The sequence below is a fragment of the Sciurus vulgaris genome, assembly GCF_902686455.1.
Source record: "Sciurus vulgaris genome assembly, chromosome: 2".
Taxonomy (NCBI): Eukaryota; Metazoa; Chordata; class Mammalia; order Rodentia; family Sciuridae; genus Sciurus; species Sciurus vulgaris.
The window spans coordinates 200,737,084-200,749,957 of record NC_136462.1 but is presented as its reverse complement, the minus strand read 5'-3'; the positions used below and the strand labels follow the sequence as shown (position 1 = coordinate 200,749,957).

The following is a 12,874-nucleotide window of genomic DNA, read 5'->3' as shown; positions in this document are numbered from 1 at the left end:
GGCCAGAGCGACCCTGGACAGGCGCCGTGGTGCTCAGGGGAGACGGTCCTGTCTGAGTCCTTCCCTGGCAGGTCAGACACCACTGTGCAGTGCTGCAATGTGCCCCTGAGGACAGCGATCGCCCTGGCTCCTGGGGCAAGACACTGAGGTCCCAGACTGTTCTCCTCTGTCTTGGCTCCCTCATTTGCACCCAAACGTCCCCAGCAAGTTCCACAGGCGGCGGCAGGTTGGGACCAGGCACTCAGGGACACACGGAGGCCAAGGCAGAGCCACGCTGGGAAGATGAACACGGAGGCTTCTCGGGACTTGGGGATGTGTGACGGTCCCTGACGGAAGGTGCTGGAGAGCAGACGGCCCTCTCAGGAGGAAGCTGATGGGCCTTTCAGGGAGGATGGGCAGGTTTGAGTGGGAAGGCCACAGGGGATCCTGCCCTGGTGCAGCTGCACAGGCGTGCCGTGCGGTAAAAACACGGAGATACAAGCTCACCGCGTGTGTGCTCCAACAGGTGACTCTAAAAGAGAATGATCACATTTAAATGATGGCCTTTGTCACCCACACTTCCCCTTCCTCCAGTGAGACGTGTACATGTCAATGTTTCCTGGATTTATATCCTTAGGAGGCTGCGCCTGAGTGCTGGCTACCACGGCATGGATTCCTGTCACCACCCTCCCCCCAGCAAGGGCAGGCTCCGTGTTCTCCAGAGTCAGTTCACACAGCCTCGCGTGGAGCTATAAATCACAGAAAATCCATAGCACTAGGTGTATAGGTGATGCTTTAAAAATGCATCATAAGTTCTGTAGTCATAAAGATGATAATTCCAGGAATCAATCTGTGCCCGCCACCAATGGGGTCCTCGAGTGCTCACAGAGCCTGATCCCAGCCACTTGCCCCTCACCGAAACTCCCCAGCACCCGAACGCGGGGACTGCCGGGGCCCTGCATTTGGAGAGCAATTGTTCCGCAATTAAATTTCGGCACCTTTGCCAGTGAGGGGGCTTCCACAGCCTGCAGGGAGGGCGGCCTCACTCTAGTTAGCAGCGGTGGCCAGCTCGGTGATGTGACCTGGGGTGCAGCAGCCTCTGCCCTGGGGTCCCCACCAAAGCTCTGGGTCGCCAACCTCAGTTCCTTCCAGTTGCTAGGGGTACCTGTGAGCCCATGATACTGCAGGACCAGGGGAGCCTGCAGATTTGGGGAAAGAGCCCTGGGGGTGCTGTCAGCAGGAGGGAGCATGGGTGTGGGGGAAGGGTGGGGTGGGCTGTGCCCCCATCAGATCCCAAGATGCACGACCAACAGCACAGCTCCTCCAGTGGGAGAAGCAGGGGCCTGAAGAGCGCCGTGCGCTGGGCATGAGGCCTGTGCTGCTTCAGGTTGATTCTCCCGTTGGCGACCCCCGTGTCCGCCAGGGAGTGCCACGGCATGGTGCTGCACGCCCCATGGGGCTTCAGAGGGCTCCCCAAACCAGCGTGAGCCAAGCCCAGGGGTGAGTGCACAGGCAGTGAGAGCAGCCCAGGAGGGCAGTGCTGGGCAGGAGTGGGGGGTGCCCCCAGAGCTCCAAGAGCTTTGTGCCCCTCACGTGGGGTCGAGGGTTTCATGCACAGGGAACAGGAAACCAAGTGGGGTCTCTAGCCAGGAAAGCAGAGCAGGTTTCCCTTCTTCTCCCAAGGTCACCAGGGCTGGAGGGCAGCAAAGAGGTGGCCAGAGGGTGGGGGAGGGCAGAGAGGGGAGCCAGGGCAATTTGGCCAGGGTGGTGACAGTGCCCAGAATAGAGATGGATTTAACAATACTTGGTCAACTCTTCTTGCCAAGGCGCCCTGCAGCTGAGTCTGTAATAAGGGGGGTCCCCTCAGCTGCCATGTCCCCATCCTGCCACCTGGCTCAGGTACTCCTACCTTAGAGGTTGCTTGTTTTGGCATAAGGATCCTGGGAGCAGGACTCCTCCATTTACCCACAGTGTGGAGGGCGGGCAGAATTCGAAAGCCCCGGCCAGGATTCCCGTGCCTGGTTTCCTATCAGCACTAATCTAGGCACAGCTATGAGGGCCTCTGCAGATAGATTCAGGCTCATAATCAGCTGAATTTAAGACAGGGAGATTATCCGGGATGATCCCATGGGCTCAGTGTAATCACAGGAGGCCCAAGAACGCACAGGGGAAGGAGGGGAGGGGACGAGGGTTGGGGCAGAGGGAGGGAAGAGGTGTGAAGGGTGAGGACTCGGCCGCTGGCACTGCCAGTCCTGAGGGGGACCCAGAATGCGCAGCCTCTGGAACTGAGAGCCGCCCAGCCACCACAGCAAGAGGCGAACCTCAGTCCTGAGACCTGAAAAAGTGGAGGCAAGTCCAGTGAGAGGCAGAGCTTGTGGACACCTGGATCTCAGCCCGAGACCCAGAAGAAACCTGCCGAGTCCACCTGGTCTTCCGCCCACGCAGAGGGTGAGGCCAGTGGCTCCTGACTACCAGGTGGCAGCTCACTGTGGCAGCAACAGAAAGTCACGTGCACATCTCCCTGCTGAAGCCTCCTGCCAGTCTGGCCCCCTCTTCCAGGTAAGGGAAAGCGAGGCTCGAGGGGGCGATATGTGCAAGGTCACACGGGGACTTGGGGACAAGGGTGGGGGCAGGGTACACCGACCCAACCCCAAGCATCCTTCTCCCACTTTTGTGCAGCCCTGTACCCCTACATCCCAAGAGACAGCACTCCTGTCTGCCGTTGGCCCCAGAACTGATGGAGGTCGGTGGAGAGAACCACAGGCAGCCCACAAGGCAAGACAGAGGGATACACAGTGCCTCCTGCGGGCACTGCCCCCACCTGCATGTCTCCAAGACAGGCCTTCAGAGGGACGGGCAGAATCAGGGCCTCTTTCAAGACCCCTGAATCAGGCTCTAGGACCCAGCATTAGCCAGCTGTCAAGCACTTTCCAGAACAAAAGGGCAGAGAGTACAGACATGACTTAGGAGCAGTGTAGCAAAGCGGCTAAGACTCCAAAGCCTGCCCGAGCAAACTGCCAGATTCGGATCCGGCTTCCCAGCTGTGACCTTGGGCAAGTCACTCAACCCCTATAGTCCTCAATTTTCAGCATCTGTCCAACAAGGTCACGCCATCATGAAGTCCATCTCCCAGAGATGTGCAGGTGAACGAGAAAGGCCAGGGACAGGACTGAGCCCTCACGTGGCACTGGCTGATGTGGCTATCACTGTCCTGTGACCATAATACTCTGAGTTGGAAATCACTGTCATCTAGAAATAAGAGGGGTCTCTCCTCTAATTTTGTATTACCCCAGTGTTTAGCCAAGCAATTATTGAAACTAATTTATCATGATTTCATGTGGATTATAAAAAAATAGACAGCAAAGCCATTAAGATAAAAATAGAAATGTGAATACGCAGCAAGCCTCAAATGCCCTCATTATCTGACTCATAGGAATTAGGGTCCTTAAAAAAAGAGACTTGCATGCGCCCATTCTCTTTCCTCTCATTTTCTCTCTTACCCTGCAGGGAGACACTTTGTTTGCTTAATAAACTCCCTTATGTGATTAAAAAAGAGAGAGAGAGACTTAGTCACAGAGACAGGTAATGTCCAGTTAACCCCACTCCTTTGGACTTGCTGCAGAGACATACACTCCTGAACTCACAGCAGAAATCTTGACTGCTGAGGACAGCCTACTTGTAGTCGTGGTTCTCCCGGAACCTCTGTCCAACTGTGCCGTGCGTTACGCAGGCAGTGGGCTGGTGCTGGTGGAGGCCAGGCAGCCTGGTGCCCATGGAGAGCAGCCAGCAGCAGGGAAACTTGCACTGAGGCTGGAGGACAGTGCTGGCCACCACATAGGCTGATGGTGGGAAGGGTCTGGTGGACAGGACATCTCTTGTTCTGCCTGTGGAAATGGTGTATAAGTCACTCAATATGGAGAATCAGAAACACGAGAGATCACACTCTATTTATGTGATCTATCACAATGTATAAATGCATTCTACTGTCGTGTACAACTAATTAGAACAAATAAAATACAATAATTTTTTTTTAAATGTCAAAAGTCTAAGGCAGCTTCAGGAAGACCTAGGAACCTCTCCAAACAGAGGACCCAGCTCCCACCGGAGACTCCTACAAGCCACACCTCCTGCAGTTTGAGAGAGAAGGTGCTGCCCAATACAGAAACTCCTTTGCTAACGGCCTCTTTTAGGAACAAGCCTATGTCAGGCCAGACCCTACCTGAAGGAAGAGGCCCTGGGAGCTGCAGGATGGGTTTCTCCACAGGAGAGGGAAGAAGGGATTCTGTACCCAGTCCCTCAGCGCCCCCATAATCTGGCCTCTCGTGTTCTTTGGTTAGGCCACAGAATTTTCAGAGCACCTACTATGTGACAGGTACAGAACTGTATGCCATGCACTTGAAAGTGAGCTAGCTGCAGCTGTGCCGGGTCTGTTCCATGGAGAGGATGGGTCATGACCACTGTGTTGTGGGCCCTGTGTCCCCCCGGCTCAGGAACTCACTGAAGTTCACGACTCAGATGCCAGTACTCCCAGCTGTGACACAGCCCCAGGATGTAAAGCACTTCACAAAGGCAAGTGTGTGGGTGCAGCCAGAGGCATGCCCGCCACCAGGGCTCTCTATCGAGTCAGTTGAGCCAGGCTTGATTCCTCCTGCAACCAGCCTTGAACACAGCGGCAAGTGCAAGCCATTGTCTCTCTGGATGCTTCTTAGAGGCCCAGCGCCCAGGATTCATAGGGTTGTGAGGTGGACACCCTCTTCCTGGCCACCAAAGGTCAGACTCCAGAAGGCAGCCCATGTGTGCCTGAAGCCCCCTTGTCTGCAGGTCAGGAGACTGGGACCTGCTGGCTTAGCCCCTCTGCACAGCTGCACAGGTGTGCGGGCTTTGGGCAGCTGCATGAGGGCTGGTCTAGGGAGCCAGGAAGGAAAGGGCTCCTTCAGAGTGAGTGGCAGATGGCATCTTCCTCAAGTGTTCTCACGATGTGACTGTCCTTCCCACTGTCAGGTCAGTGTCGGGTCCCCCTAATCAGGCCTGGTAGACTACACAGCAGAGGTGACGGATGGTAACTTCCAAGGCGGGTCAGGAATGAGGACAGAGCTTGGGCACGTTCCGCTGGGACACTAGTGCTAAGAACACAAGCTGCTCCTGCAGACCCTGCGGGGCATCCAGGGCCCCACCCTCATGCCCAGTGAGCTACCCCTGAACTGTCCCCCAAGTACAGAAACTGAGGTCCTGGTCCCCAGAAACTTAGAATGTGACCTTGTTTGAGACAGGACCTTTATAGAGGCAACTGAGTTAAAATGAGCCCTGTGGGTGCATTCTCCTCCAATCTGACCAGTGTCCTCAAGGAAGAAGAGATCTGGACACACAGAAAACCTTGGTGCGAAGGAGCAGAGGCAAGGCAGGCCTGGAGGGGGCCACCTGCAAGCCCATGAGAGAGGCCCCAGCAGGCCGCAGGCACCTGACCCCGGAATGTGAGCGAATCTGCACCTGCGCATAAGCCACCCCCCAGCACCGCAGTGGTCACAGACATGCCAGCATCATCCTGAGCCCTGCTGGGGCTACAGGTGTGAGCTACACAGGCAACTTCTTTTGCTAGAGGACCCTGAGCTGCCAGCTTCCTGCGGGGCAACATGTTACTGCCAAGCTCAGCCGCAGGGCCCTCTCCTGGAGGTGACACTAAGGCTGAGGCCTGAAGGACACAGGGGAGTGCCCAGGCTGGCTACTCACTGAGCTTTGGGGGATCAACAAAGGAGGTGCCTGCCAGCAGCCAGCTCCAGCTAGTTTGGTGGCAGTGAAACATGGCAGGGCCAGCTCCACGGCTGATGAGAATGGAAGTTCAGTCTCACTCATGCTGCAGTCGTTGCAGACCCAGCTGAGCAGGGCTCCTCTCTGAGCGTGGCAGACCCAGGGCAGAGCCACTCCACATCCCTGGATCCTCTGTGGGAGGGGGGCATGGCCCCAGGCACGTGGGGGCAGCTCCGATGTGCAGGCACGTGTGCTCCTCCCACACAGAGGCATTTCTGAACAAGAATGTAACCTCCCAATGGACCAAAACAAAAACTCAAGAAAATCAGAAAAGACAGATGCAACCTTGATTTCCACGCGCATCTAAGCTCACAGCTGTTTTGTGGTTCTGTTTTTATGGTTCTGGCAAACCCTTGGCAGGAAGGGTACTGGCATCGGTAGCTGGGTTTAGAGTCCCTGAGTGTCTTGATCTGCCCCTGAGCTGAACACACAAAGGTCCAGTTTGGGCACAGCACAGGAAGGGCTGTGAAGCCAGAAATCCCTAAGCAATTGGTCCCTCAGACCCACAGGAGCTGTGCAGGGCGGGGCCTGAGAGGAAGGTGCAGCCCCGCCCCCTGCCCAGAGCCGGGTCCTGCTCCAGCCTGACCCACTCCTTGAGCCGCTGACCTCCACCATGAGCTCTTCTGCTTGGCGCCCATTCACCTGCAGCTCCCAGATACAGAATATTAGCGCCAACACGGGGCCAGGCTCCAGGTGGCAGGGTGTGGGTGGCAAATTAAGAACAAATGGCCGTGCCTGGGTTGTTCGGGAAACCCACTGAGAATCACGACATATCTTCGAAAAACCGAACCAGTAAGGGTGGATAGGAAGAGATGGTGGGCAGGGGAGGGGCGCACACACGAGGCCCCTGCTGGGCCAGGGCAGAGGCACGCAGCACCCAGGGAAGCAGGAGCTTCAGAAAAGATGCTGCAAACAAAGTTAAAGGACGAGCTGTAGAGAACAAAATACCAGATTAGACGCGCAACCAGTAAGAGGCTCCTACAAGCCAATTAGAAAAAGACTAAGGATCTCCTAGGAAAACGGTTTTCAGGCAACTCCCAGAAAGCTGATCCAAACGGCCAATTAACATAAGAAGAACCCTCCCAGGGAAGCAAGGGAATGCAAATTCAACCAAGGAAATCCCACCTTGTTCCCTGGGACTGGCCAAGTTTCAGATCTGAAGGACCAGTGTTGGGGAGACAGCGGGGGGAGGGCAGGGTGCTGTTGAGATACAGCAACACCACGATAAATGCAGATCATCCCAGGACCCCCAGCAAGCTCGCCCCTCCACACTCGGCTCCCACCAAAGCTCTGCGCTCCCCTAGGACGCTCCCACACTGCCAGTGAGCGGCTGGGACAAGGACCTCTGGCCATCCCAGCAGAAGCCAGAGAGCCTCTAAAGCAATTAGACAGAATCTATTAACCCAGATGAATCTCCAAGACCCGCTGCTGGGTGAAACGCCAGGATTCAGAACAAGACGTGCCGTGTGGTGCCATCTCTTCCCGAAAACTTATAGGAGGCGACATGGCATATTCTCCACGGGGACCTGCATGCCCAGGGTGGGAAAGTCTGGTGGAAAGGACGGACCTGACCTGACCTCTATTTGCAGCTGCCTCCGGAAGCAGGAAGGGGCAAGGCAGGGCCTGCAGGTCCCAGCCTCACTTGCTCACTGGAGAATGGATTGTGATGTGTGTGTGTGTGTGTGTGTGTGTGTGTGTGTGTGTGTGTGTGTGTGTTTCCCCCCAAGTTCTATATTCTATCACCTGTGTTGGAGAAAACATTCCACAATCAGTCAATGAGTATTCAGGGTGCTATAGAACAGGCCTATTCTAAAGACAAAAGAGACTCTTTTTCTTTACAGCCGGAGTTGTCAGCTTAGTCACCAGCAGCCAGTAGTCCCTAAGGCAGTGGGTAGCGGACACACACACATTAGGGGAGAGGGGAAGGGACATGGACCTCAGGACCCCTGGGAAGGAAAGGCCCTGTTGTCCTGGGTGAGCTCAGGAACAGGAGGACCCTGAGTTGGATACACCCTCAAGGGCCCTCCACTGCTGCCTGGAGGGACATCACCTCTGCCTCCAAACACAGCGTCACAGGAGGGAGACAGCAGTAGCAGGCTGAGTCAATGGCAGGGTCTACAGGCCACCCATGTGGTACCCAGGCGGTGGCCCCATGTAACGGAGGGGCAGCTGGAAGCCTGCTGGATTTGGGGCTTGTGTCCACCTCAGGGTTCTGCTGTATGCCCCAGTTCCCTGCTGGGAGTCTTACACCTCGCTATGGGGGGACACAGGCTCCATCCTTGACCTGGGGAGGCCTGTGAGTTGAGCTCAGCCACCCAGCATGTCCCCCTCCCCGGCCTTGGTGATGAGTTCAAGGACCAGAGCTAGGGACAGGCAAGGACATGCTGGTGGGAGCAACAGAGGCCAGGCTCTGGAGTTTCCCCCAAACTGAAGGACTTCTGCAGGTCCTAGTCCATTTCAGCCACTTGCTTCCAGAAAGGTCCAGTGGCTGTTGTTACATTTTCTAAAGAACCGGCAGCTCCGGGCGGGCGAGGTGGGTCTTGAGTGACTGCCTGGGAGCCTTGGCCAGCCTCCCTCCAGCAGCAGGGGAACAGGCATCAAATTTCAAACAGCCTTTCCAGCCCCTAAAGCCACTTTCAATGCCATGGGCTGGGGCATGTCATGATAGCATCGATCATGTCTTCCCTTCAAAAAATTGTTTAAAAACTCATTTGGTGCAGAAATAGCCTGGGAGGAGTCAGCACTTCCTAATCAGACTCCACAGTCTGGAGGGACCAGTGGCTAATTCGTTCCTCAATCAAAGCAGCACTAGCCACGCGAGCAGCACTTTTTCCCTTTAAGGTTGGAGCTGATTCACCCAAAGCAAGCTCCAGGAATCAGCCACACAAAAGAAGTCAGCCTGAGCCCCAGAGGCAGCTGTACAGTCCTTCTGGTTCCAGAAGGAAAGAGGGCAAGAGACCTTGTCAACACCCAGCCACCAGAGTGCCCAGAGTGGTGGGCACACAGCCTGGCTCTCCCCTGGGCCCCTGGCCTTTTGCTCCAGAGTAACACTTGGTATCTGAACTTGGGTCCCTCTGACTCCATATTGGGATGTGACAGCAAAGCCCCAACACGCCCTCCATCCCAGTGCCCCAGATGGGAGTCTCCAGACCAAGCAGCATCCCCAGCTCCAGACGCAGCTGTGCACTGGCCCACCCGCTAGTGCCATCACCACAGAGTGCCTGTCCTCCCTCCCACCTCCCCGCCTTCACCCCACCAGTGGCACTATTACCAGTGCTTGGATGCAGAGCCACACGGTTCCCTGGACTTGGGGCAGCACCAGGTCTGACCAGCCCTGCCATGAAGTGTCCCAGGGCTTCCCACTTTTCCCTGCTCTGAAGCCACCCTTCTGTCCTCTGAGCAGCAGAGCCTTCCCCCAAGAGCCTGCTGCCACATCCAAGACCCAGTGAGCTTCCCCTCAGACTAAGGTCTGCCAGTGGCCCCGAAGCGCACAGGTAGAACCCCAGGGGATCGCCACCCAGCCTGCGGCCCAGGACTCAGGGCCCCAGACAGCTCCCTCACCTTGCCCAGAACTCCAGCCTCAAGATTCTCCTCTGCTTTTCAATCCCACGGCTAACTCCCACCTCAGGACCTCGGCCACAGCTGGCTTCGCCAGCTGGGGGTGCTCCCTCCTCCTCGGTCAGGCCTGAAGCCGCTGGCCCTCCTTCAGTGGCTCCCTGTCCAGCCTTCTCCCCAACATTGTCCGGTGCTGAAATCACATTTGGTATGGTTCCCTCCCATGTCTAAGCTCCTTCTCCCCCGCTGGGCACACGCCCCTGCAGGCAGGGGGCTGCTCCCGGTCTCACTTCCCAGCACCCACGCCTGCAGCATTTCCAGTGGCTGCTATCACTTGCTGGCCCACTGACTAAATATTCTGCTTTCTCCCAGGCAAAAGTGGGTCACAGTGGCTGGGCCCTGCCTCCCTTAAAGCCTAGGCAGAGGCCACAGAACCATTTTTAAAATGCCCAGTGTTGAAAGGTGCACTTGGAACAGGTGGGGCATCATGTGAGTGTGGCTGGTAGATCTCATGCTGCCCAACTGAAGACGCACCCGAAAGCAACCCAGACGTACCCACTGTGCACCCAGCCCCCAGGTGTCGCCAATGGCAGGGTGCTTTAGTAGGAGGAAGCCACCCCCTGCGCACTCACTGTGTGCAGGCACTAGAGGAGGCAGCATCCGCCTCATCAGAGGGAGAGCAACCTAGAGGGGCCACATGTCCCTGGCTCCACCTGGTGCCCGGCCACCAAGAGGGTGGGGACGATGCTCACAGGTGCTTGACGTTCCAGAGGGTGCAATCCCTCAGAAAGGCCACCAGCCGTCCTCTGCTGGGGCTCTGGGCCCCTCTGCTCACAGCACAGAAGTACCCAAAGCCGGAGCCTGGAGGTCCCCTCCTGGCACCACAGGGAACCCAGCCTTCAGGATGCCTGCTGACCCTGCTGACCAGTATCCCTCCCTCTCAGCCCTGTGGCCCACCTACCTCAGGGCTTCCCAGCCTCAGCACTAACCCTGCCCTGAGAGAGACTCTCTTTGGGGGGCAGGGAGGAGCGGGGGCCATCCTGGGCACTGTGGGTGTAGGCAGTATCCCTGCCTTCTACCCACTAGATGCCAGGGGACGCCACCCTGCCAGGAGTGACCACCACAGAGCAGGAGGCAGATTCACCCTCTGTTGAAAGCCACTGATGAGAACCCCTGAGGAGTCTTAAAACAGTCACCTTACTGGCCTGGCCCCAAACTACCAGGGGCACTGGTTGAACAGATTCCAGGATATTCTATCTTGCAAGTGGAGCCCAGGGGAAGCCTAGCAGGGGCTAAGCAGGAAGCTCTGGCCTGACCATCCTCACCACTCTGTGCAGTCCCCTGCACGCCTGGGGCCCCAGTGTCAATGACCACCTGGTACAAGGCATAGAACGCTCTCCTTGTCCGCTGGAGACCAGCCCCTCCCCACCCTGGAGCCCCTTCCCCCTCCATGTGCTGGTCTCCTTTTCCCAGTTTCCTAGGGCCTGCTGAAGATCCCATCTGGACTGGCTCCAGGGCCAGCTGCCTGCCCTGCAGGGGGTCAGGGGCTGGCACCACTGAAGGAGGCTCCCACAGGTGGCCAGCGCTGTGCGCCACCGCCACCCGGTGAACCCAAGTACTGTCCCCACTTCACAGACGAAGAAACTGAGGCACAACGAGGGCAAGTGGGGTGTACACAGGGTTATGTGACGAGCAGAGGGGGACCCGAACCCGGGACTGCCCGACCCCAAGGCCAGCACTCCTGACCACTGTGCGCACTGCCCTTCTCCCTGAGGGGACATATTCGCGCGACTTCGCTGCAGGGGAAAGCCGGAGATAGGAGGCGCCCACCTCGGTGGCTGGCGCCGCAGCGGGGATGCTGGCCACCGCAATGACCAAGGGCAGGGGCGCGGCTCCGGAGGCGTCACCCGAGCCCTCTCCCGTGGCGCGCTTACCTTGCGCCGGGCCTGGGGCGGCGGCAGCGTCCCGAGCCCGAAAGGCACGCAGCAGCGAGCGCAGCGGCGCCGGCCAGCGGGCGCGCCCCCCGCCTCGGCCGCGCATCCCGCGAAGGGCCGCCCCGCGCGGCTCGGGGCTGCGATCCCCGGACCAGCCGAGCGCAGCGCGGAACTGGGGGCCGCGGGGAGGTGCCGGCGGGGCGGGACCCGGGCCGGGGGCGGTGCCGCCGCGCGAGGCCGGCCCCTCAGCCGGGCGGGGACGCCGAGGGGCCCCGCCGCGACCTTGACCTTCCCGGGCCCGGCCCAGAGCTGCAGTCTGCCCCAGCGGCAGTGGGTCCTCGGTGCTGGCCGCACCCGGGGCCTTCCTGGGATGCCCTAGAATCGCTGAAGGGACAGCCAGGTCGTCAGGACGTGTCCGCCGGGCTAACTGCGTCCTAGCGAGGCTGCCGGGTTAGAGCTCTCCTGCTCCGGGGTCCCTGGGCGCGTCGCTTGACCCCTGTGAGCCTCAGGGTTCTCGTGTGTAAAATGGACTTAGGCAGAGTGACATGAGAGACGAGGACCCGAGAACTGGCCAGCCGGTGCTGGGGACTGCAGCCGATCTGAGGGGCTGGGGCGGTTATTGCTCTTGCCAAGGATGCCTGCGTATTTACGTTTGTTACAGGATAAAGCACAGCAGAGCCTACCGAGTGTTAGGTCGGGACACTTACGACCGCTACCGCAGATCTAGGGTAGACTGTGCCCAGGTCCACTCCAGTGCCTGCTGGTGTCACGATTCACAGCCCCCTGGTTGACTCTGCAGAGGTCTCAGCAGCCTCTGCTGACTTCAGGGCTTGCAGATCCCTGGCGGGAGATGGGTCCTGGTCCCCATCAGCACAGTGCTGCAGCCAGGTACCATCAACCTGAGCCACTCAGTGTAACCAGCACAAGTCCCCAGAGCCCAAAGCAATGGCCTGCCCTCCCTGTCACCAAGAGCTCTCAACATGTGCAATTCTGTCCCCCGAGGGCCTAGAGGTCCTCAGCTCAATCCCCCAGCAACACAGCGAGCAGGTGCAATCAGTTTAGGGATGTGGAAAGTCCGGTGACATAAAGGGAAGGGGCTGTGCAGGGCACCCTGCTGGGGAGTGCCTTGCTGGACTCCCTCCCTGTACCCTTGGCATCTCTGAACTTCTAAAAGCTGACGCTAGGTGGCGCTGCGTCAGGCTTATGTTCATTGAATCTTCATGGCACTTGAGGAGGGCGCTCTTTGCCCACTGTACAGATGGGCAAGTTCAAGCTCAGTGAGAGCAGAGGCTTTGGTCATGGTCATTGCCCCACCCCTTATTCCCATTTCTTCCTCCAAGCTCACACGGGGAAACGCTATTACTATCCCCGACTTCTTAAAGGCAAAAACCGTGGCTCAGAGAAGTGAAGTTGCTTACCCTAGGAAGTTAGGAGGGGACAGATCAAGATTTCAATCCTAGTTGCTGTCACAGTGCTTTTACAAGTGTTTGCTCTCTGCCCAGTGCCTGGGCATGCTCTGGCAAACTCCTACTCATCCCACAAAACCCTGCTTAAGCATTGCTTCATCTCTGCTCTGTCCTCAGTCTCTCTGCTTCCTGCAG

At 57.9% G+C, this 12,874-nt stretch overlaps 1 protein-coding gene across 1 annotated transcript in view; it reads right to left on the bottom strand.

The window, feature by feature from the left end:
- The window catches only part of PHACTR3 (phosphatase and actin regulator 3), a 202,731-nt gene extending 191,116 nt beyond the window's left edge, over positions 1-11,615 (bottom strand). The window contains exon 1 of the mRNA XM_079129648.1: positions 11,274-11,615. Within this exon, the coding sequence (XP_078985774.1) occupies positions 11,274-11,379 (106 nt within the window). The 5' untranslated portion in view covers positions 11,380-11,615. The remainder of the gene's footprint in view (positions 1-11,273) is intronic.
- Between the last annotated feature and the right edge of the window lie 1,259 nt (positions 11,616-12,874).